This window comes from Cervus elaphus, chromosome 15 (assembly GCF_910594005.1).
Source record: "Cervus elaphus chromosome 15, mCerEla1.1, whole genome shotgun sequence".
Taxonomy (NCBI): Eukaryota; Metazoa; Chordata; class Mammalia; order Artiodactyla; family Cervidae; genus Cervus; species Cervus elaphus.
Genome location: NC_057829.1, coordinates 8,160,237 through 8,187,151, shown reverse-complemented (window position 1 = coordinate 8,187,151; position 26,915 = coordinate 8,160,237). Strand labels below are relative to the sequence as shown.

Sequence of the window (26,915 nt, the reverse complement as noted above, 5' to 3'; positions counted from 1 at the left end):
CTTTTCTGACCACAGTGCAGTAAGACTACATCTCAATTACAGAAAAAAATTGTTAAAAATCCAACCATATGGAGGCTAAATAACATGCTTCTGAATAACCAACAAATCATAGGAGAAATCAAAAAAGAAATCAAAATATGCATAGAAATGAATGACAATGAAAACACAACAACCCAAAACCTATGGGACACTGTAAAAGCAGTGCTAAGGGGAAGGTTCATAGCATTACAGGCTTACCTCAAGAAACAAGAAAAAAGTCAAATAAATAACCTAACTCTACACCTAAAGCAATTATAGAAGGAAGAAATGAAGAACCCCAGGGTTAGTAGAAGGAAAGAAATCTTAAAAATTAGGGCAGATATAAATGCAAAAGAAACTAAAGAGACCATAGCAAAAATCAACAAAGCTAAAAGCTGGTTTTTTGAAAAAATAAACAAAATTGACAAACCATTAGCAAGACTCATTAAGAAACAAAGAGAGAAGAACCAAACTGACAAAATTAGAAATGAAAATGGAGAGATCACAACAGACAACACTGAAATACAAAGGATCATAAGAGACTACTGCCAGCAGCTCTATGCCAATAAAATGGACAACTTGGAAGAAATGGACAAATTCTTAGAAAAGTATAACTTTCCAAAACTGAACCAGGAAGAAATAGAAGATCTTAACAGAGCCATCACAAGCAAGGAAATCGAAACTGTAATCAGAAATCTTCCAGCAAACAAAAGCCCAGGACCAGATGGCTTCACAGCTGAATTCTACCAAAAATTTAGAGAAGAACTAACACCTATCCTACTCAAACTCTTCCAGAAAATTGCAGAAGAAGGTAAACTTCCAAACTCATTCTATGAGGCCACCATCACCCTAATTCCAAAACCAGACAAAGATGCCACAAAAAAAGAAAACTACAGGCCAATATCACTGATGAACATAGATGCAAAAATCCTTAACAAAATTCTAGCAAACAGAATCCAACAACATATTAAAAAAAAATCATACACCATGACCAAGTGGGCTTTATCCCAGGAATGCAAGGATTCTTTAATATCCGCAAATCAATCAATGTAATACACCACATTAACAAATTGAAAGATAGAAACCATATGATTATCTCAATAGATGCTGAGAAAGCCTTTGACAAAATTCAACATCCATTGATGATTAAAACTCCCCAGAAAACAGGAATAGAAGGAACATACCTCAACATAATAAAAGCTATATATGACAAACCCACAGCAAGCATTACCCTCAATGGTGAAAAATTGAAAGCATTTCCCCTGAAATCAGGAACAAGACAAGGGTGCCCACTCTCACCACTATTATTCAACATAGTTTTGGAAGTTTTGGCCACAGCAATCAGAGCAGAAAAAGAAGTAAAAAGAATCCAGATAGGAAAAGAAGACGTGAAACTCTTGCTGTTTGCAGATGACATGATCCTCTACATAGAAAACCCTAAAGACTCTACCAGAAAATTACTAGAGCTAATCAATGAATATAGTAAAGTTGCAGGATATAAAATTAACACACAGAAATCCCTTGCATTCCTATACACTAACAATGAGAAAACAGAAAGAGAAATTAAGGAAACAATACCATTCACCATTGCAACAAAAAGAATAAAATACTTAGGAGTATATCTACCTAAAGAAACAAAAGACCTATACATAGAAAACTATAAAACACTGATGAAAGAAATCAAAGAGGACACAAACAGATGGAGAAACATACCGTGTTCATGGATTGGAAGAATCAATATTGTCAAAATGGCTATACTACCCAAAGCAATCTATAGATTCAATGCAATCCCTATCAAGCTACCAACGGTATTTTTCACAGAACTAGACCAAATAATTTCACAATTTGTATGGGAATACAAAAAAACCTCGAATAGCCAAAGTAATCTTGAGAAAGAAGAATGGAACTGGAGGAATCAACCTGCCTGACTTCAGATTATGCTACAAAGCCACAGTCATCAAGACAGTATGGTACCGGCACAAAGACAGAAATACAGATCAATGGAACAGAATAGAAAGCCCAGAGATGAATCCACGAACCTATGGACACCTTATCTTCGACAAAGGAGGCAAGGATATACAATGGAAAAAAGACAACCTCTTTAACAAGTGGTGCTGGGAAAACTGGTCAACCACTTGTAAAAGAATGAAACTAGAACACTTTCTAACACCATACACAAAAATAAACTCAAAATGGATTAAAGATCTAAATGTGAGACCAGAAACTATAAAACTCCTAGAGGAGAACATAGGCAAAACACTCTCCGACATGAATCAGAGCAGAATCCTCTATGACCCACCTCCCAGAATATTGGAAATAAAAGCAAAAATAAACAAATGGGACCTAATGAAACTTAAAAGCTTTTGCACAACAAAGGAAACTATAAGTAAGGTGAAAAGACAGCCCTAAGATTGGGAGAAAATAATAGCAAATGAAGAAACAGACAAAGGATTAATCTCAAAAATATACAAGCAACTCCTGTAGCTCAATTCCAGAAAAATAAATGACCCAATCAAAAAGTGGGCCAAAGAACTAAACAGACATTTCTCCAAAGAAGACATACAGATGGCTAACAAACACATGAAAAGATGCTCAACATCACTCATTATCAGAGAAATGCAAATCAAAACCACAATGAGGTACCATTACACGCCAGTCAGGATGGCTGCTATCCAAAAGTCTACAAGCAATAAATGCTGGAGAGGGTGTGGAGAAAAGGGAACCCTCTTATACTGTTGGTGCGAATGCAAACTAGTACAACCACTATGGAGAACAGTGTGGAGATTTCTTACAAAAGTGGAAATAGAACTGCCATATGACCCAGCAATCCCACTTCTGGGCATACACACCGAGGAAACCAGATCTGAAACAGGCACGTGCACCCCAATGTTCATCACAGCACTGTTTATAATAGCCAAGACACGGAAGCAACCTAGATGCCCATCAGCAGACGAATGGATAAAGAAGCTGTGGTACATATACACCATGGAATATTACTCAGCCGTTAAAAAGAATTCATTTGAATCAGTTCTAATGAGATGGATGAAACTGGAGCCCATTATACAGAGTGAAGTAAGCCAGAAAGATAAAAAACATTACAGCGTACTAACACATATATATGGAATTTAGAAAGATGGTAATGATAACCCTATATGCAAGACAGAAAATGAGACACAGATGTACAGAACAGACTTTTGGACTCTGTGAGAGAAGGCGAGGGTGGGATGTTTCAAGAGAACAGCATGTATATTATCTAAAGTGAAACAGATCACCAGCCCAGATGGGATGCATGAGACAAGTGCTCGGGCCTGGTGCACTGGGAAGACCCAAAGGAATTGGGTAGAGAGGGAGGTGGGAGGGGCGATTGGGATGGGGAATACATGTAACTCCATGGCTGATTCATGTCAATGTACGACAAAACCCACTGCAATGTTGTGAAGTAATTAGCCTCCACCTAATAAAAATAAATGGAAAAAAAAAAAAAGAAAGGAGAAGATAACATTCTGTATCACGTATATACACCACTCGTGTGCTGCTAAGTCTCTTTAGTTGTGTTCAACTCTTTGCAACTCCATGGACTGTAGCCCAGCAGGCTCCTCTGTCCATGGAATTCTCCTGGCAAGAATACTGGAGTGGGCTATGTGCCCTCCTACAGGGGATCTGCCTGATCCAGGAACAAACCCGCATTTCCTACGGCTCCTACACTGCAGGTGGATTTTTTTTTTACCACTGAGCTACTTGGGAAGCCCTCATATATATACTATTATGTATAAGTTAGATAATTAATAAGGACCTACTATATAATGGGTTCAATCCCTGGGTCAAGAAGATCCCCTGGAGGAGAGCATGACAGTGCACTCCAGTATTCTTGCCTGGAGAATCCCATGGACAGAGGAGCCTGGTGGGGTCTCAGAATCAAATACGACTGAGGGACTCACACACACACACACACATACAGCATAGCACAAGGAACTCTACTCAGTGCTCTGTGATGACCTATATGGTAAGAGAATCCACAAAAAGGGGGGACATATGTATATTTACAGCTGATTCACTGCACTGTACATCAAAAACCAACACAGAGCAGTAAAGCAATGATACGTCAATAAAAGTTAAAGTTTAAAGAATATGTTGCTAGACCAACTCCTATGGCTTCTGGCTCTTCCCCTCCAACAATCTCAAGGTGAGGGAATGATCTGTGGGTACTGTTTTAAACCCACCTTCATTGGGTTGTTTCTCTGCAGAGAGGTCTAATTACTCCTGCTGCAAGAAGAACCAACCATGACATTCTCCACGGGATTTCACAGCCTACCTCTCCCCCTCCTGCTCTACCTCTTTTTTTTTTTTTTTTGCTTTTTATTTTTTTTTCATTTATTTTTATTAGTTGGAGGCTAATTACTTTACAATGTTGTAGTGGTTTTTGCCATACATTGACATGAATCTGCCATGGATTTACATGTGTTCCCCATCCCAATCCCCCCTCCCACCTCCCTCTCCATCCCATCCCTCTGGGTCATCCCAGTGCACCAGCCCTGAGCACTTGTGTCATGCATCCAACCTGGGCTGGCGATCTGTTTCACCCTTGATAGTATACTTCTTTCAATGCTGTTCTCTCTGAACATCCCGCCCTGCTCTACCTCTTATCTGCTATCCCTAAATGACCAGTTGGTGTCTGCTATCCAGAACTCTGATCAGGCTACCTTGTCATTTCCAGTGATTAATTTGATTCAGTTCACTATTTACTGAACACCCACCTACAGAGGGCTAAGTGAGGGCTACAGAGGCACCGTAGTATTTTTATTTGTTGTTTAGTCACTAAATTGTGTCCAACTCGCTGCAACCCCATGGACTGTAGCCCACCAGGCTCCTTTGTCCATGGGATTCTCCAGGCAAGAATACTGGAGTGGGTAGCCATTTCCTTCTCCAGGCGATCTTCCTGATCCAGCAGTTGAACCCATGCTTCCTGTACTTGGCAGACGGATTCTTTACCACTGAGCCACCACAACCCCCGGGGCACCCTAGCCATGGCGGCTTTTCCTGAAACAAGAACAGTCTAGAAGAGTTGGGTGTCTCCTGCACCAGGGAGGGTGTGGCAAGCTCCTCTAATGGCAGCATGGAGGGATGGAGTAATTGTCATGGTAGGACTGACACAGGAAAGATGGATATAAGAGGCAGATAGTAATCTGTGCTTGCAAAGAAGAGAATTCCAGAAGGCAGACGTGAGTGGAGATGGGCGTTCCAGGCAAAAACAGGAAGAGGCCTGGAAGAGGAAGGGTTGAAGGCCAGCTCCATGGGCCCCCAGGAGTGAGGCAGTGAAGCACGGGCTGTGAAGGGTGCCTGGAGGAGGGGGGGGCACCCCAATATCACATGTGTTAGCAAGAGCACTGCCCTACCCAGGTCTCAGAGCACTCACAGGCCTCAGCCAACCATACGTGTCATCTGTGGCCTGTGGCAATTGAAAAAAGTATTAAAATCGACATTAGACAAAATAGAGGGACTTCCTGGTGATCCAGTGGTTAAGACTTCGCTTTCCAATGCCGGGGTGTGGTTTCAATCCCTGGTCGGTGGCTAAGATCCCACAGGCCTCTCAGACAAAAAACCAGAAACATAAAAAATAAAAGAATATATTATTGAATATTACAACAAATTCAATAAAGATTTTTTTTAATGGTCCACATCAAAAAAGATCCTTTTAAAAAATGGATTTTTACAGATAAATGGGAATTTCTAGCTCCTGTTGGGAAAAAATTGGAAAATCTGGTCACGCAGGCTTCCCAAGCTGGCATAAGCACCCTAAATAGTTCTCTAGCAAATGTGTGTGCTCAGTCGTGTCTGACTCTTTGTGACCCCATGGACTATAACCCACCAGTCTCTCTGTCCATGGGATTTTCCAGGCAAGAATACTGGGATGGGTTGCCATTTCTTCCTCCAAGGGATCTTCCCAACTCAGGGATCAAACCCACGTCTCTTGTGTCTCCTGCATTGGCAGGTGGAGTCTTTACCACTGGTGCCACAGGACAAATGACCTCCCATGGATTCAGCACCCAACACCCATCGAATTTGATTCTGGGTCCACTTCACTCATTTATCCCACCTGCCTGGCACCCAGGAATTGAGGTTGTGGCCCCTGCCGGTGGGAGGGTGCTGGGGGAGGGATTTAAGAGTCCCCCGGCCACTTAGTAGCTACTGAGGTTGGGCTTGTTTCCTCATCAGGCTCAGTTTCCTATTCTATCTAGTGGAGCAAATATCACCTACCTCTACTTTGTCACACAGATCAGTTCAGTTCAGTCGCTCAGTCATGTCCGACTCTTTGTGACACCATGAACCGCAGCACTCCAGGCCTCCCTGTCCATCACCAACTCCCGAAGTTTACCCAAACCCATGTCCATCGAGTCAGTGATGCCATCCAGCCATCTCATCCCCTTCTCCTCCTGCCCCCAATCCCTCCCTGCATCAGGGTCTTTTCCAATGAGTCAGCTCTTCGCAGCAGGTGGCCAAAGTATTGGAGTTTCAGCTTCAACATCAGTCCTTCCAATGAACACCCAGGACTGATCTCCTTTAGGATGGACTGGTTGGATCTCCTTGCAGTCCAAGGGACTCTCAGGAGTCTTCTCCAACACCACGGTTCAAAAACATCAATTTTTCGGTGCTCAGCTTTCTTTACAGTCCAACTCTCATATCCATACATGACCACTGGAAAAACCATAGCCTTGACTAGATGGACCTTTGTTGGCAAAGTAATGTCTCTGCTTTTTAATATGCTGTCTGGGTTGGTCATAACTTTCCTTCACACGAATGAAAGGGGACAATTTAATACTTAGCATAGTACTTAGTGCAAAATACATCATTAATAAGCAATGGCTGCTGCCACCATAACTATGACAGGAAAACACTTCCTTCAGGGCCAGGAAGTCCCAGAGTGTTGCTTCCCACGCAAAGATTCGAGGCCCACTGGAATACAGTGTAAAGTGTGACTGACTTGCCCTCCAAGTTACAAACTCCTGACCTGCCGTCACTGCACTTGATCAGCTATGTGTTGCTCTGATGTGTCTTTTCCTCTGGCATTAAAGAAGGAGTGACACTCTCCACACACACACACAGGTATGTTAGTGAAAGGATTGCTGTTGTTCAGTTGCTAAGTCGTGTTCAACCCTTTGCAACCCCATGGACTGCAGCACGCAGAGGACGCCAGAACATGAGGCCCCCAGGTCAGTAAGTGTCCAATTTGCTACTGGGGAAGAGCAGAGAGATAGCTCCAGAAAGAATGAAGCAGCTGGGTCAAAGTGGAAATGACGCTCAGTTGTGGATGAGTCTGGTGGTGAAAGTAAAGCCTGATGCTGTAAAGAGCAATATTGCATAGGAACCTGGAAGAGTTAGGTCCATGAATCAAGGTAAATTGGATGTGGTCAATGCAAAAATTCACATACTCAAACTAAACCAGCTTGGAACTTCCCTGGTGGTCCAGTGGCTAAGACTCTGCTCTCCCAATGCAGAAAGCCCAGGTTCAAAGCTGGTCAGGGAACTAGATCCCAAAAGCCAAAACTAAAGATCCCATGTGAGGCAACTAAGACTTAGTGCAACCAAATAAATAAATAAATTCTTTTTAAAAACAACAACAAGAAGTTAAACCAGCTTGTTTGCTTTTATCCTAAAGATAGTGAAAGTGTTAGTCAGTCAGTGTGTCTGACTCTCTGCAAACCCATGGACTGTAGCCCACCAGGCTCCTCTGTCCATGGAATTCTCCAGGAAAGAATACTGGAGTGGGTTGGCCATTCCTTTCTCCAGGGGATCTTCCCAACCCAGAGATCAAATCCAGGTCTCCTGCATTGTGGGCAGATTCTTTATAGTCTGAATCACCCAGGAAGCCCTGCTTTCATCCTATCTTACCACAATTTTTCTTTCATACAACCAGTTCAAAAATACCCAAGCCATCACTACACCACACACATCCACAAAAGCCAAATCTGATTACAAATCCAAAGAAATTAGCCTCCCACATGTGGGTGGCACAGCTTTTAACATCTCTTAGCCTGGAGAGGAGTGTGAGACTGTTGGAATATTCACCCTAAGGCTGTCAGACAGCAGCTGAAACCCAGAAGATCAGCTGACTCTACCCAGGACTGAGCTATTTTTCCTGAGCATGAATTAAACAAATGGCAGTCCCATAAGTGCTTTTCCAGCATCACCCCAGGAACACCTTCAACGCTATAATTTTGCTAAGTGAAGTGACTAGAGTTTTGTGCTCAAGCATCAAACAAGAAGCACTGCACACCTCATGTGTCCAAATGGGCCACTGAATGGCCAGAGCACTCCAGAACAAAGTCCCCTTGAAAGGACCAACTTATCTAAAAGAGTAGACAGTACAGAGGACGTGTATATTCTCATATAATAAAATGGCACCCACTCCAGTATTCTCACCTGGGAAGTCCCATGGACAGAAGAGCCTGGCAGGCTACAGTCCAAGGGGTCACAAAGAGTTGGACATGACTGGGTGACTAAGCACATACACATACAATAGCAGACATGTATGTTATTTTATCTTTAAACACAAGAAAGAGATGATGCATGTGACTGTGGGCCACTCTTTCTTAGAACTCTTAAGACTGATGTCCTGTCAAACTACCTTAGGAAAAAGCAGATAATCAAAGACTTAGAACTTAGCATGTAGGAGAACTTCCCTTGTGGTCCAGTGGTTAAGACGTCACATTCCAAAGCAGGGGGTGAGAGTCTGGTCCCTGGTCAAGGAACTAAGACTCCACATGCCTTGTGGCCACAAAACCAAAACATAAAACAGAAGAAATATTGTAACAAATTCAATAAAGACTTTTAAATGGTCCACATTTTAAAAAAATCTTTAAAAATAAAAAATAGAAAAAAAGAACATCGCATGTAGGGCTGGGGGACCAAGACCTTGTTCACATACAAGAAACATAAGAGACAACTAGGAACGTTTCTTTAAAAGAAGGTTGCTTTTATAAACTCGATCATTACTCTCTTTAAAGAAGGACAGTCATTAATTTACTTGCATTTTACCAGAACGAGAGTCCTCAGGGGTCATTTGTCAACTTTTGCTGCCCAGCATCCATGCACCGTGGGGCTTCCCAGGTGGTACTAGTGGTAAAGAACCCAGCTGCCAATCCAGGAGACTCAAGAGATGCACGTTCAAGCCCTGGGTCGGGAAGATCCCCTGGAGTAGGAAATGGCAACCCACTCCAGTATCCTCCCTGGTAAATTCCATGGACAGAGGAGCCTGGTGGCTACGTCTATGCAGTCTCAAAGAGTCCGACACAGCTGGGCAACTAAGCAGACATCCACCCACTCCGCTCCCACCTTCCCTCTGAAGAGCACTCCCGCACATTCTGAAAGGGAGCCTGTCACTCCAGCTCTGCAGATGCGCTCAGACCCAAGCCAAGTACTTGCCTTGGTGACTGGGCTCAGGGTCCACAGCCCAGTCAGAATGATGAGTTACACAGTTTACGGGGAAGAAATATGTTATCTACAGTGGACTTGAGTGAAGACATAAGCTGTGGGGCTACTGCAGGTACCTTTTTTTCTTTTAATATCAGAGCATTTTGTTTATTTTTAGTCACAAAGCATGTGGGATCCTGGTTCCCCAACCAGGGATTGAGCCTGCACCCCCTGTGTTGAAAGCACAGAATCTCAACCACTGGGCCCTCAGGGAAGTCCCTGCAGGCATCTTTTGACTGTCAGGGTGAGGTGTTTGATAGTGATGTCAAAAAGAGCAACAGGAAGGTGATGGGAGAAAGAGAAACCATACACTTCAAGCCATCTACCCAAGACAACTCCATTACATGGCCCCTAAATTCCCATTTTGGTGAAGGCTGCTGGACTTGGATTTCTCTCATGGGTAACAGAAAGGGTCTAACTGTTCATGTACATGGAAAGGCAGATCTAGGAAAGGATTGACATTTTGAGATGCTGCTAAGCCATAGGGCTTCACAGGAAAACACAATCGGTGTTCCCCTAAAACTCCAGCAGGGCCAAAACCTACCCTCTCGCCAAAATCTCTTTTGGCGAGAGTAAATGCACTACGGCAATCCTTAGCCATAGCAGGTCTCGAAATGGAGGGGGAGCAAGGATTAAACAGAAAAGAGCTCTAGCTGGGGAAGAAACACAGAGGAAACCAAAGAAAACAAGAGTTGGAGGGAAATTAACGAGGAGAGAGAAATTAAGGGGAGAAAGCGAGTTAATGGCATCTCTCAGTGAGGTATGGTCCAAGGAATGGGGCTTACTGAAAACCCTAAAGGCACTCTTTTTAATTCTTATCTGCACACTGTGTATTTTTAGTGTTTTAAGGCTCTGGATATGTGGCCTTATTCTACCTGCCATTACCAGCAAAAGGCAGTTCAAATATTTTCCTCAGGGAAAGTGAAGCCCATTTATCAGGAAAACAAAAATTACAAAACTTTGTAAATCTATTTGGGGATAAAATAAGAGGCTTGTATACACTTGTTCCAAATATAGCTTAAAAATACTACAGCTTTCAACTGAGGATTGCAGGGTAACAGGACAGCTTTTCAAACTGTGTTCTCGTGTAATTAAATATTTTGTCTGAAGAAAGCTGCCACCTTAGATGACTGAACTCATCAAATCATTGCCACCAAACATCCTGGAGGCTGGAGCCAAGATAGGGTGGCAGACCTGTCTCTCCTCTTGGGTCTCCAGTGGCAAACATCACTTTGCATGCTTTTTGGCTGAAGAAGAATTTTGTGTTGTTTGTCTTGATTGAAATGTGGGTACCAAGGGAGATAAAGAACAGTGGAAGGCAGGTGGGTGATGGACACTATGCCTGTCTCCCCCAAAGACTCTGGACCCAAGCAGGCTGCTTTGGGGCTGGGAGCCAGCTGGGGTTGTGTGGTCATGAATACTGCCACCCACAACAGCCATCAGATCTGCCATGACGGCTGACACCAGCATTCCCGAGAAGGTGAGAAGCAGTAGAAGTGACGAAAGAACACCCTGAAAGGCTGGCACATGCCAGAATCCCACCTGAAGGCAGACTGCAGGGACAAGGACAGACTTTGTTCCAGGTACACTGGAGGCTCACCTTGCATTTCCCATGCATACCTGGTAAGGAAACTTTGACCTTAGGAAGGAACACCGCATGCTAGAAACTAGGAATGGAGCTCCTGTAACTGCCTACACACTCTCCAGGCACGAAGTCTAAGGCATTTCAGTGACACCACAAAAGTCTTCCATAAATTTTCAAAAAGGCATACAACCCTAGAGAAATGTACATGAAAAATGTACTCTCTCACTCAGAGCAAGCCACTGATTATCCTCAAAGAATCCTGAAGTCCAGGATGAAAGACGAATTCAATCCACAACTGAGAAGACTTATAGCTTGCCTAATGTCACCATTAATCCACATATGCTTTGGATGAGCAAGTGAATTCCATATCAACGTAATGAATACAATTAAGAAAGTTACTCAACGCACTCAGAAGGAGAACAGAAAAGAGGTTTAGATCATCTACCAGCAAAAGAGTTTGCCTTATCCATACAGATGAAAACTAACCATTTCTCTAGTTCATTCCTTGAGAGGGATTTCATAATGCATCCTCAAACTGCGTCAATGCCTTTCCCATAATCATTTACACAGGATTCCTCTCTATTCATACCAACATGTTATATTTATTTTTGGAAGTGGCTACTATGAAGGTGGTTCCACTTATTTTTGATTATTCTACAATATCTGGTTTTCTTTTTCTTTCACATGAAACCCACATGCTTTCAGGCCCACAGATGGATTAACACATTCATTTGACGCCAGGATCCTCACTTCATTTACAGTCAGAGTAAGCTGCATGGAAGTTGCTGGGGGCAGCAACACAACGCCTCCCAGACCTGAAAACAAGCCCTACTCACCCAGCGTGAGAGAAGTCTTCATAGTTTGATGGCTGATGCTCGAAAGGGCCTTCTTTCTGATTTCCAGACTTTAAATAACAGGATTTAATCTCCCCTGCAAAAGTTCAGCAAAGAATGTTACACAACTTATATGATCATTTCTGTGGATACTTTTTTCAAGTTAGAGGGAACTAATTTTGGATGATTTTAATAACAGTTGTTGGTAATCTAAGTCCATTCTTTATATTTCTCCATAGAAGGTATAACTTAACTAGGAAAAGCTGAGGCATCTCTCTAATAATATTAGACAAGTTGGACTCAGTTACTTTTTTTTCATTGAAGTATAGTTGATTTACAATGCTGTGTTAGTTTCAGGTGTACGCAAAGTGATTCCATTATACACACATCTACACATTCTTTTTCATGTTCTTTTCCATTATAGGTTATTACAGGATATTAAATATAGTTCCCAATGCTATATAGTAGGTCCTTGTTGTTTATTTATTTTACATATATAATATATATAATAATATATATTATAATATAATATATAATGTTTATATATTATATAATAAATATATTTATATATAATAAATGTATATAATCATATAAATATAATTATATATAATATAATATTTTATATATAACTTATTATATATATATAATATATATAATATTATATCTGTTAGTTCCAAATTCCTGGTATAACCCTCCCTGCTATTTCCCCTTCGGTAAGCATAAATTTGTTTTCTACCTCTCTGAGACTGTTTCTGTTTTCTAAATATGATCACTTTTATCTATTTTTTTAGATCCCACATTAAGTGATATCACATGACTCAGTTCCTTATCACTTAATTGCTTTTCATCGATTAAATTGCACCATCTCTAATCTTCTTCTAATACATTCTTTTCAATGCGTTTTTTGGTATATTCTCTTCATGTGTCAGGATGATCTGAGCATGCTGTAACTGGGGTTTTGTTTTGTTTTGTTTTTTGGTATCATGCACAAAAAGAAGCTTATTAAATGTATGGTTTTGATAGGTGGGCCACATGGGGCCATCCCTACCTTTGAATTTGAAGATAAGCACTGGCATAGCTGCTGACTGGGGTGTCAGCCTGGTAATGAGGGAAAGCAAGAGATGGAATTAATTTGCAGCGTTAAATTAGCCTGCTAAAGTGGTTCAGGGTATTGAGGTGTGAAAATCAGTTCACTTTGTAAATGTAAACAGTCTCTCCCCAGAAGAGGTTTTAACTACTTTCTTCAGGTGACAGGGGAGCATAATTAACCTTGTCTGTTATGAGTAGTTGCAATGCATTACACAGTGCTTGACCTCAACTTGAAGGCTGTCCCACCATAAAAAGCACAGACAGTGACAACCATGGCCCCTCTGGAGGCTTGGACAAAAGTGATAACGTTGTTCTTTATAACATAAAAGTCTCTGTATTTCTACAGATGCAAAAGCACTTCGAACTATAAATTACTGAACTATAGAGAGATGGTAACACATAATTTATTACCCAAACCAGGATCTATTTGAAAGTAGAATGTGCGTGCAAGGGTGTGAAGTCACTTCAATCATGTTGGACCCTATGGACCGTGGCCCACCAGGCTCCTCTGTCCATTGGATTTCCCAGGCAAGAATACTGGAGTGGGTTGCCAAGCCCTCCTCTAGGGGATCTTCCCAACCCAGGGATCAAAACCACATCTCCTGTATTGGCAGGCAGGTTCTTAACCACTAGCACCATCTGGGAAGCCCTTGCGAGTAGAATAACCAAGTATTAACTGATCTATAAAAAATTTAACCCAAGACTCATCCTAGAAAAACTAAGATCTATATTTCTTAATCAAAGGAACCTTGAACTTGCCACTTAATGGTTTTTTCTTTCTTTCTCCCTTCCTTCCTCTCTTTTTTAATTACTTTTAATCTTTTTGTAGCAAGGCATTAAAAATATATCAAAGTCAGATTTCAACATATACCCAATAAATATTTATTAGGTGCTGGACATTACCTTCCTGAAATTTACAATTGTGAAAATGGGGAGAATGTCAGTAATCAAATTATTATAAGGCAATAAACACTGGGCTTCCTCAGTGGTTCAACAGTAAAGAATCTGCCTGCAAGGCAGGAGACTCAGGAGATGTGGGTTTGATCCCTGGGTAGGGAAGATCCCCTGGAGTAGGAAATGGCAACCCACTCCAGTATTCTTGCCTGGAAAATCCATGAACAAAGGAGCCTGGCCAGCTACGGTCCATGGGGTCACAAAGAGTCGGATACAATCAAAGCAACTGAGCACTCAATAAACAACTAGAAGCTATAACAGTCTCAAAGAAGGAAATGGATAGGGTGTTGAGAGAGCAAAAACACAGATGACATTTATTAAGCCTGGGAAATCCAGGAAAAGTTTTCCTTAAGAATATTCTTTAGAATTGAGATCTGAAGGATAAAAGGCATAATGCAGGCATAGGCATATACCTTTGCATGGTATATGCAAAGGCCCTGATGCAGAGGGCGCACAGCCTGTTCTAAGAACTTTAAATGGACCAGTCAGCACTAAGCCTTCCTGTTCCAAAGTCTAATACAGGTATCTCCTGCTTTTCAAAAGTTTGCTTTATGCCACTTCACTTTTTTACTAAAGACTGACCTTAGTACCCATTTTGCTAACTGAAAGAAATCCAGAAATGAGTTCTGCTTCTAAAAGGCTAAAAGTAAAAACAGCATTCAGTCTTTGCTCTGCAGTGAGCTATAGAGCCAGCTCACACCCTAAGCAGTAAGAGTAGCATCGCCAGGCTCCCACCAAGCATCTCAGCATCAAGCCATCATGGCTTTGAATTGGGAGCATCTGTGTATTATACCGATGCATTTCATGCATCCCTGGGTAACTGCTTCTTCACTTTATACCAACAATCCCCAACCTTTCGGCCACCAGGGACCAGTTTCGTGGAAGACAATTTTTCCACGGACTGGGTAGGGTGTGGTTTCAGGATGATTCAAGTGCATTATATTTATTGTGCACTTTATTTCTGTTCTTATTACATCAGCTCCACCTCATGTCATCAGGCATTAGATCCCAGAGGCTGAGGACTTTACATCATTTTAGTTTAGGAAAGGTCTCATAGGACCCTTCTACTTTCAGATGGCTGGTAAACCTGTCCTCAGGCTGAGACCACACGAGACTTGAGAAAGCTGCCAGCTTCCCCCCTCCACCTCATGAGTAAAGAGCCCTGAAGACTTACCATGTTCATCGATGAAGACATGCATCGCATCCACGGACATCTCATCTTGCACCGATGTTTCAGGCCCACTGATGACTTGCAGCACAGAACTGTCTTGTTGGGAAGTCACCCTGTAGATTATTTGCCTTTGCCTATTGCCCTGGAAACTTAACATATATAAAAGTTTCAAAAATGATGTGGAACACCTCCTTATCCTTAACAAAGAATTAAAAGAAGTAGCCAGTGAATGAGACTGTACCAGCATCAAGTTATATGAGTAAGTTATCCTTACAGGGTTGGGATCTTGGCAGGTTCAGTGAGCCCAGGGCTGGTACTGGTGTGGTCTTGACTTTGCACGTCTGGTTTTCCTTGTTTGGCAATGGGTCCACTGGGTTTCTCACTTTCCAGGATTTCTTCCTTTTTCTCCTGGGAGCAGTTATCTGAAAAACATTGCTTTATGTATTAACATAATACTTAGTAAGAAATTAAGGTGGAAATTTGCGGAAATAAGTTACCAAACTGAAGTAAGAATAAATAGAAACATGTAAATAGCTCCTATGAGGACTCCCCTGGTGGTCCAATGGTTAAGACTTCACCTTCCAATGCAGGGGACGTGGGTTTGATCCCTGGTCAGGGAACTAAAATACCACATGTTGCAGAGCAACTAAGTCTGCACGCCACAGCGAGAGAAGCCCATGTGCCACAACTACTGAAATACATGGCTAAAGACACACACCAAAGGCCATTTTCAAGGTCACAATGTCTTCTGTATTCTTATGACCAAAGATGCCAATAGCTATGTTCTTCTGCATAAATGTTCGCCCGAGAGAAGAACATGATTGTGTGGTTTGAACATACAGGCTCTTTCAAGGAATGACATTCAGAAAGCCCACCAAGATCTGCCTTAAAAAGTAAAAGATGCTAGCTTCCCTGGGGTCTGAATCCCATCACCATGTGTAAAACAAAGTTTTTCATCCTTAGACTTGAAGTAACTAGAGAAACATTGCTGGCTTCCATGTGAGTCCTGAAGAAAAATATTCCCAGTGCATCTGTGAAACAATTAGAATTGCTTTGGTACAAAAATGTTTGCATTTCATTTGACAGCTTGTCAAGATAGAAGTTTTCACAGCTTTCAAGAATCACATCTGTGAAAAAGTGTTATCATAACAAATAGCTTTAGCCAGTGATCATGTCGCATAAAAACTGCAGGGAGGCATGTTTAGACAGCTCTACATGCTAACACTACATGTATGTGGACTCATTCATTCATGTTGCTTTTAATACATTAGTCTCTCCTTCTCTTAAATGGGCACATAACAAATGCCAACCTATGGGCTACTTTGGGGCTTCTCTGATGGCTTGGTGGTAAAGAACCCTCCTGCCAAGACAGGAGATGCAGGTTCAGTCCCTGGGTGGGAGGATCTCTTGGAGAAGGAAATGGCAACCCACTCCAGTATTCCTGCCTGGGAAATCTCATGGGCAGAGGAGCCTGGCAGACTACAGTCCATGGGGTCGCAAAAGAGTTGGACATGACTTGGTGACAGACAACAACAACAATGGGCTACTTTTCTCCTTTTCCCTTTAAAAATACACATGTAAAGGAATTTTCTGTCTAAAAATAGCACAAGTGAATGGCATATAATTTAAAACTAGAGAAAAGGGGAAAAGTCTTAAATTACTCCTAACCCCACCATGCTGATTCAGGAGCCAATATGATAGATATCACACTGGAAATTTCTTTTAGACATTTTTTTCTCCAAAAATGAAGTCATAATTTAGATATTGTTTTATAACTGTTCTATTTTTCTTAAATTATTACAAATATTTAATGATATATTCTTCTACATCATCCAAAAATGGAAGTTATCTTACATTAATACAGTATAACTTACTAAACTAAATAGAAAAGTTATAAAACAGATGTTTTTGGTGTTGGGTTTTTTTGGATACGCTACAGGCATGTGGGATCTCAGTTCTTTGACCAGGGATCAAACCCATGTCCCCTGTAGTGGAAGCATGGAATCTTAAACAGTGGACCACCAGGGAAGTCCCCAAAAACAGATGTTGTTTTATAACTGTTCTACTTATCTTAAAGTACTATAAATATTTAATGACATGAGATATTCTTCTACATTATTCCCAAATGGAAGCTAAATAGTATTACATTAACATAGTATAATTTAATAAACTAGACTCCTATTCTTATAAATTTAGTGTTTCCATTTTTCTATACCGCAGATATTAATAATCCTTCAATAATCATCTCCACATGCATTCATGATTATTTTCTTAGAAAGTCTAGGAGAAATTGAATATACAAATAGACAATAGCCATGTAATATATATACAAATAGAACTCTGACCCACAATCTACAGAACCAGCTCAGAAAAATAATCCATTAACTACAGTAACCAGCCCAGGAAACTAACATACTATGTACAAGTCACACTTGTCAGAAGTCAGACCACTATTTCTAGCAAACAACTCAGGAAGCCAAATAATAACTCCTGCAACAACCAGCCCAAAATGGACAGGAATTGATTAATAACTAAGAGCTTCCCTAATTTTTATCCCTGCTTCCAACTGCAGAAATCCAACCAATCAGAGAAAGTCAAATATGCTCTTTTAACCAATCATGTTTTTGCCTTTTCATACCATTCATGAGGTTCTTCAGGCAAGAATACTGGAGTGGGTTGCCATTTTCTTTCCCACGATAAAGGACAGAAATGGTAAGGGCCTAACAAACAGAAGAGATTAAGAAGAGGTGGCAAGAACACACAGAACTATACAAGAAATGTATACGTGAAACTATACAAGAAAGGTCTCAATGACCCAGATAACCATGATGATGCAGTCACTCATCTAGAACCAGACACCCCAAAGTGTGAAGTCAAGTGGGCCTTAGGAAGCATACATGATCAAAGCTAGTGGAGATGATGGAATTCCAGCTAAACTGTTTAAAATCCTAAAAGATGATGATGTGAAAATGCTGCACTTGATTTGGCAGCAAATTTGGAAACTCAGCAATGGCCACAGGACTGGTAAAGGTCAGTTTTCATTCCTATCACAAAGAAAGGCAATGCCAAAGAATGTTCAAACTATCATATAATTGTGCTCATTTCACATGCTAGCATGGTTATGCTCAAAATCTTCAAGCTGGGCTTCAGCAGTATGTGAACTGAGAACTTTCAGATGTAAAGCTGGGTTTCAAAGTGGCAGAGGAGCCAGAGATCAAATTGCAAACCTTTGTTGGATTATGGAGAAAGCAAGGGAATTAAAAAAAAAAAAAATCTGCTTCTGCTTCATTGACTACACTAAAGCCTTTGACTGTGTGGATTACAATAAACTGGAAAATTCTTAAAGAGATAGGACCACCAGACCACCTTACCTGTCTCCTGAGAAACCTCAAGCAGGTCAAGAAGCAACAGTTAGAACTGGACATGGAACAAGTGGTGGAGAAAGGAGTACAATAAGGCTGTATATTGTCACCCTGCTTATTTAACTTATATGCATAGTACATCATGCAAAAGGCCAGGTTGGAGGAATCACAAGCTGGAATCAAGATTGCCAAGAGAAATATCAACAACCTCAGATACGCAGATGATACCACTATATGGCAGAAAGTGAAGAGGAACTAAAGAACCTCCTGATAAGGCTGAAACGGAGAGTGAAAAAACTGGCTTGAAACTCAACATTCAAAAAACTAAGATCATCACTTAGTTGGGATCATCTACTTGTCCCATCACTTCATGGCTCCAAAATCACTGTAGATGGTGACTGTAGCCATGAAATTGAAAGACACTTGCTTCTTGGAAGGAAAGCTATGACAAATCTAGACAGCATATTAAAAAGCAGAGACCTCACTTTGCCAAAAAACGTCCGTATAGTCAAAGCTGTTTTTTCCAGTAGCCATCTATGGATGTGAGAGTTGGGCCATTAAGAAGGCTGAGCATTGAAGAATAGATGCATTCAAATTGTGGTGTTGGAGAAGACTCTTGAGAGTCCCTTGGACTGCAAAGAGATCAAACCAGTCAATCCTAAAGGAAATCAATCCTGAATACTTATTGGAAGGACTGATGCTAAAGCTGAAGCTCCAAGACTTTGGCCACCTGATGCGAAGAGCCAATTCATTGGAAGAGATCCTGATGCTGGGAATGATTGACAGCAAGAGGAGAAGAGGGCAGCAGGGGATGAGGTGGTTAGATAGCATCACTAGCTCAATGGACAAGAATTTGAGCAAACTCCAGGAGATAGTGAAGGACAGAGGAGCCTAGCATGCTGCAGTCCATGGGGTCACAAGGAGGTGGACAGGACCTAGTCAATTACAATAATAAACCAATCACATCAATTGCTATAATCTCGCCTCCAGCTTCCCCAGGCCAATAACTTCCAACCACACCTGGAATCTTCCTTTTTTCCACTACAAAGCTTTCTTCTCTGCCTGCCTCAGAGTTTCTGCCAGAATGCTGGTGGTTGCATCTTTTGTAGCAAGCTCTAAATAATAGCCTTACTTTTTCTCAGTTGAGCGGTTTTTGTTTATTTCCACAAAATAAAATAAAGCTGTATCAAAACAAAACGGAAACATGGTTTTAAAGTCTGTTGGTAAGTATGCGGGTTTCTATAGCCTCAAATTCTAGAATATCCCCAAGATCTAAAGATAATCCTAAAGGCCTTTGTGGAGGCAACCTGGGTTGGAAATAAGAGTACCATAAAGAGCACCAGATAACTACATATAAAAGAAAGAGATTAGACCATTTCCTCACACCAGATACTAAAAGTAAACTCAAAATGGGTTAAAGACCTAAATATAACATCAGAAACCAAAAAACTCCTAGAATAAAACATAGGCAAAGAGCTCTTTGACATAAATTGAAGTATTACTGTTTGCATCTGTTTCCTAAGGCAAAGAAAACAAAAGCAAAAATCTAAAAAATGGGACATAATTAAATTTAAAAGCTTTTGTACAACAAAGAAAACCATCATCAAAATAAGCAGACAATCTAATGACTGGGAGAAAATACTTGCAAATGATATGACAGACAAGGAGTTAATATCAAAATATATGAACAGCTCATACAAATCAATAACAAAAAACAATCAACCTGATTCAAAAATGAGCAAAAGATCTGAATAGACATTTTTCCAAAAAAGACATACAGATGGCCAACAGGCACATGAAGATGGCCAACATCACTAATCACTGGAGAAATGCAAATCAAAACCACAATGAGATATCACCTCACATCTGTCAGAATGGCCATCATCACAAAGTCTACAAATAAGAAATGTTGGTGAGGATGTAGAAAAAAAGGGATGTTGGTAGGAATGCAAACTGGTACAGCCACTATGGATTATGGAAGTTTGTCAAAAAACTGAAAATAGAACCCACATATGACCTAGTAATCCTATTCCTGGGTATTTATCTGAAGAAAACAAGCACACTAATTCAAATGATACATGCACCCCAATGTTCAAAGCAGTATTATCTACAGTAGCCAAGATACATAAGCAGTCTATGTGTCCATCAACAGATGAATGGATAAAAAAGATGTAGTATAAGTATTTACAATGGAATATTACTCAACCATAAAATAGAATGAAATTTTGCTGTCTGCAACAACATGGACTTGGAATTATTATGCTTAGTGAAGTAAGTTGAGAGAGACAAATACAGTAGGTTATCACAGATACATGTAATCTAAAAAATAAAACAAACTAGTGAATATGACAAACAGAAATAACACAGATGTAGAGAGCAAACTAGTGATTATCAGTGGGGAGAGAGAAGGGAAAGAGGTAAGACAGGAATAAAGAATTAAGAGGTACAAACGACCATATTTAAAATAAATAAGCTACAAGGATATATTGTACAGCACAGGAAATATAGCTAATATTTTATAACTTTAAATAAAATACAATCTTTAAAAATTGAGAATCATTGCTATATAATCCTGAAAAACATATAGGATTGTGTTGATATTGATCCTATAAAACACATATAGGATTGCACATCAACTGTATTTTAATAAAAAAAAAAAGGGAGGAGAATAAATCACAGGACAATAAGAAGAGCAAACGCTTGGTAGTTTTTAAAAAATAAATTAAGAAAAAACCTCTGACCCTTCCTGGAATAGACATATAATCCACTCCAACTTCCCCCTCCCTGTTGTAGGTACAACTGCTGCTGCTGCTAAGTCACTGCTGTCGTGTCCGACTCTGTGCGACCCCACAGACGGCAGCCCACCAGGCTCCCCCGCCCCTGGGATTCTCCAGGCAAGAACACTGGAGTGGGTTGCCATTTCTTTCTCCAATCCTGTTGTACCTACAAGTTCCCAATAGCCAAACCTGTTCCTGTCCCAACAACCAAGCCTGATTCTTTCCAAAGAAAACCTCATAGCATCCACATCTCTTTCCAACTCAACCCTGTTCTGATTAAATATGGCTGGCTGAAAAGTTTAAGAGCAGAAACTTTAGACAGACGAAATAAATCTCACATAATAGCCAGAGGGGAAACTCAGAACAGATGGCTGAAATTGATCAAGTAATAAGACTTTTAACATATTTCCCTAATTGAATCATCACAGTACATCTGTAACATATTATTATTCCTGCTTTACTGAAGAAACTGCAGCTCAGAAGGATATGGTGAATGGCCCAAGCTCATGCAGCTGGCACCGCAAAACCAAAATTTGGCCCTGGGCTGTCAGGTTCCAAAGCCAGGGATCTGTCCACCCCACTCACAGCTCCCCAGGAAGATACACATCGTCTGGCTCAGCACTATCCAATACAGTAGCCCGTAGCCACATGTGGGGCTATTTAAATAAAGTAAAATTCAATCAAATTAAAAACCGCATTTCTGCACAATCCCCATTTCAAGTATTTAATAGCTGCAAGTGGCCAGTAGCCACTGGTGGTGGCAGATACAGGACACTTCCATCACTGAAGAAGGTTCCACCAGACAACGCTAGTCAAGATCCATGAATCTTTACATTAACTGGGGGGTAAGCAATCCAAAGTTCATATCAGAAAGATGTCTAGTATCTCAGAGTAACCAATGCTTTCTCGTACTGCACATGTTTGTTAAGAAGTTTACCTTTCCTGTCCATGTTACTTTATACACAAATCCTGGATACATAGATGTAGTAAAAAGGTGAATACATTCAGTTCACATAATTTAAATATTCAAATATTGATGAAATTTTGTGCAAGAGTGGACTGATCCACTAGCAGGACAAGCCTTTTGAAGAGCACCAGAAAGACAAAAGGAACAAGAACAAACTGCTGGGAGCTACCACTGTGGAGCCAAAGGGACCTCTGACTGTCCCAGAGAACGGCCAATAATAAAGGGGCAATCCTAGAATGAAGAAATGCTACAGACCCATGAACCACAACTTCCTGCAAGCAATCCTACTGTATAGATATGCTCTCAGAGATCTATGAAGAAATGATGTACTCAAAAATCAGAGAAATGTGGACATTTAAAGTTAAAAGACTATAGGGACTTCCCTGGCAGTCCAGTGTTAGGACTCTTCACTTCCACTGCAGGGGGCCTGGCTCAGATCCCTTCTCAGGGAACTAAGATCCTGCATATCATGCAATTCAGCCAAAAAAAAGAAAAAGAACATAAAGAAAGACTTTGCAGAAACTTTAGTCCAGTAACATCCCTTGCCAGGGAAGAAACTGAGCTCAGAGATATTAAGTAACCTGAAAACGAGTGAATCTTATATTCATGCAGGAAATACAGTTTTATTATTTATGAGTGTTGACTCTGGAGCAACACCGAGATCAAAGCTCAGCTCCAGACTTACTAGACTAACTTGGAAAACTTAGAGAAAACCACCTTTCCAGAAGGAATGATAAAAGAACCCATAACACAAGGTTATATGAGGAGCAAATGAGTGAAGCTGTATATAATTCACTCCATTATACAGTAACTGTATAATTTATTGTTCAAGCTGGGAACACTTTTGTGAGAGAGAGGTGGTGCTATTAATAATTATGTTGGCAAAACACGTGTTAACAAGGACCTCGTCGAACAAACCACCACAGATGATCACCCTCGTTAATATCTATAAAGGGTTTAGGACAGTGCCTGGCATAAATTGGGCTTCCCTGGTGGTTCACATCAGGAGACCAGGATTTGATCCCTGGGTCAGGAAGATCCCCTGGAGAAGGAAATCGCAACCCACTCCAGTCTTCTTGCCGGGAGAACCCCATGGACAGAGGAGCCTGGCAGACTACAGTCCAAGGGGTTGCAAAGAATCAGACACGGCTGAGCAACTAACACTTTCACTGGCATATATTAAGGGCCGTGTGTTATAATTATGTTTACAACTTGGGATAGTTAGGAAATTCAGCATACAGGACTGTATAACAGAATTCAACAGAAAAGTGGATTCTTTAATTTGCTTTACAATCTCTTTCCCAGAATGCATCTATTTTATAATGGAAGAGACATCCATTGAAGGCTCTCATCACCATGGTAACATATAATTGCTTATTTCATTAGAAATAAATATTCCTGCCTTCTAGGGAAGCCAAATCTTCATTACTATGCCTAAAATTTCCTGGAGGAGAGAGCCAGTTTTAATCTATGTTCATCACACAGCTTGGCTTTGGCACACTCAGCAAATATCAGTGAGGAGCCAAACAGCCAACAATTACACAATAGCTGTCCTGCTGTTTGCAAAATCTAATCACAGAAAGCCAATGACAAAGAGAGACACTGCCTTCTCTGCATCAGCAGGACAGAAGAGATGTGGGATCCTACCTGCAGGAAGCCTGCTGTCTTTGCTCTGCTCTGTTGGCTCATTCCTTTGGTTACACACCACCACCTTGGAAGTATTAATCGATTCTAACAAGGAGACAAATTCCAGGAAGTTGGATTCATTTGGTACTTGTCCTTCCTTGGCCTCTAAGTCAGATTTGGAAGTCGGCATTGTTTGCTCTTTATCATTAATAATTTCTGCAGAACTTTTGCTCAAGAAGACATCCGTCCCACTGTCTACGCTGAGGACCCGGGCATGTCTCTTCTCCTGGCTGGTTCTACAAGATGATGGACCAAGGTTGGCCTGGGCTTCCGTTCCCGCCTCAGACTCAGAGATCATGTGAGGTGTAGGTGGGGGGGTTGCACAGTGGTCTCCTGAGGAAGGACTGCGGTCCTGGGTGGCACTGCCCCCCTCCCCAGATTCATAGCCAGAACACGGGTTGGAGGATGCCTCCACCATCAGTCTCTCTGGCGTCCTGCCACTTCCATTGCTTTCGGGACACACCATGCCTCCTGCATCCTCAGACAGCTGGAGGGTGATGACGGGAATTCTCATCTGCTCCACATTTGGGGGACCGGCCGCCCCTGGGGGAGCTGGCTCAGCATCAGCCTGGAAGCCAGATGGCTGAGTACCAACCGCCTTGAGATGGAGCGAGCTTTCCAAGTCTGTCATGGAGTTGGGAGTACTGCTCATGGTGATGACAATCCTAATGGGTTCGTGCAGACTCAGCGGGTCACCAGGCTGAGAAGTATCTATCAGAGTGACGGCGACCTCACTATCTGAGTCGCCCACGTCCTGGTTCAAGGTCGAGTCCACCTGCTGGGAAACTGGCTCCTGCCCAGGTCTGGCGATGACGGTGTTACACTGAGGGCAGCTGCTGCTCAGGCTGTCCTGAGGCGACTTGCTCTGCAGCTTGTCCCTGATGGAGGCATAATTACCAGGTTCTGGAATCAAGACAGAATTCTCACTCCCCCAAGGTTGGACAGAAACGCCCGTCTCCAGTAAGTCGTACTGAGACAAAGACAGGTAGGGCGACTTCTTTATGGCTTCTTTGTCCGCCAAGCCACCCTCGGATCTGTGGTGGAAGGGGGGCTGCCGCCTGCCCCCTCTTTCCTTCCCTTGATCACTGATGCAAGTTTCCGCCACAACGGGCTTCAGCGGTATTGCCGATGTGGTAACGGTTCCCAGCACAGGTGCTTTAGAAGCAGGTAAGCTTTCCGTTTTGATACCAGGTGAGGCAGATGACACTGGTGCTATGGGTTGGTCATCTGACAGAATGACACCTGAAATCAACAACAGCATCTTGATTTCCATCCAGAATGGATGAATGATGTCCCAGAGCAAGACCAAATAATAATAAATGATTATTATTATATATAATAACAATAAAAAATTTAAAATAACACCAGCAACAAATGTGATTAGATGCTTATTTTTAAAATACCACCTCTGCTGTGAAATTGTTCTTGAAATCTCTATATTTAAGATAATAATTCAGACTTTTAGCTTTCCCTCTTTTGTGGCCCTGGGAGTCAGACTCCTGCATACTCAGTTGCTCAGTCATGTCCAGCTCTTTGCAACACTATAGACTGTAGCCTGCCAGGCTCCTCTGTCCATGGAATTTCCCAGGCAAGAATACTGGAATGGGTTGCCACTTTCCTCTCCAGGGGGATCTTCCTGACCCAGGGATGAAACCCACATCTCGTGAATTGGCAGGCGAATTCTTTACCACTGAGCCACCTGGGAAGCTTGGGAGGCAGACTAGTGTGATTTAAACAACATGTTTGCAATCAGAAAGATGCTGGCCATGCTATTTACTAGCTACAGTACATTGGGTAAGTTACTTAATCCTTCTAAACCAAGGCAGGGAGGCTCCAAAATATATGGTTGGCCAAAAAGTTCATTCAGATTTTTCTGTAAGATGTAATAAAAAAAAACCATAACAAACTTTTTGGCCAATCCACTATAGCACTTGACAAGCCAAAGCAGCTTGGATTTTATAATGTGACCTCAGCAGAAGTTTTTCAAAGCAGAGAAAAGAAGAGGTTCACTCAGGCCTCCAAAAGTTCTTTTCTAAGTCTTCTAAGTCTTGCTTCTCAGTGGCGCTAGTGGTGAAGAACCTGCCTGCTAAGGCAGGAGACGTAAGAGACATGGGTTTGATCCCTGGGTCAGGAAGATTCCCTGGAGAAGGGAATGGCAACCCACTCCAGTATTCTTGCCTGGAGAATCCCACGGATGGAGGAGTTTGGCAGGCAAAGAGACAAGAACAACTGAAGTGACTTCGCATGCACACAAGTCTTCTGAAGGCAGTCAAAAAACAATAGAAATCTTAGCAAAAAATTAAAATAAATATTTGGGGTGGGAGGATTAAAAGGAAATCCCAGAAACAAAATTTGTAAATTGGGAGAAATGCAAATACACAGAACACAATGTTGTTAAGTGGTTAAGAATCCGCCCTTCCAATGCAAAGGGTAGGAGTTCAATCCCTGGTAGAAGAACTAAGATTCCCACAGGCCAGGTGGTAGGTAGAGCCAAAAAATTGAAAAAGAAAGCAAGTATGTGTGTTGATGATGAATTTACCTATTTTATATCAGCTATTATTAGCTTTATGGAAAGAGGCATAGATTGGAGAAAGGACAATGAAATATGATCAATACAATATCACAGTCTGAACATAGACATGATATAAAAATTCTGATAAATAATTAAAATGAAGAGTTAAAGAAATGAAGGTAAAATATAAATATACAACCTTAGGTACAGTTCTAAATCTTAATGACTTCACTGGCATTTGGCTTTACAAAAACTACTTTGTGTTTCACTGAGGATAATGCTGTGATAAAATATTGAATAATGAGAATGAGCACTCTACCTTTGAGATCTTCCACTGTTTCCTGCGCTGGCAGGTCCTAAATAAATGAAAGAACAAAAATCAATCAATGACTCAGCTCCCTTGCTCACTTCCAGGCAGTCAGCAGACACGGAACAACAACCACTGTTTTTATGGCAGGTGGGGAGGAGACAAGATAGTGTCCACTATACTGGA

General features: G+C 41.4%; 1 protein-coding gene across 3 annotated transcripts in view; it reads right to left on the bottom strand.

Annotated features, from left to right (window-relative positions):
- Positions 1-26,915, bottom strand: part of PCNX2 (pecanex 2) — a 301,990-nt gene that overhangs the window by 249,527 nt on the left and 25,548 nt on the right. For all 3 annotated transcript variants that reach the window (XM_043925987.1, XM_043925989.1, XM_043925988.1), the window contains exons 4-8: positions 26,742-26,778; positions 23,872-25,152; positions 15,393-15,540; positions 15,122-15,267; positions 11,908-12,001 (exon numbers count right to left, since the gene is read on the bottom strand). In XM_043925987.1, the coding sequence (XP_043781922.1) occupies positions 11,908-12,001; positions 15,122-15,267; positions 15,393-15,540; positions 23,872-25,152; positions 26,742-26,778 (1,706 nt within the window). The remainder of the gene's footprint in view (positions 1-11,907; positions 12,002-15,121; positions 15,268-15,392; positions 15,541-23,871; positions 25,153-26,741; positions 26,779-26,915) is intronic.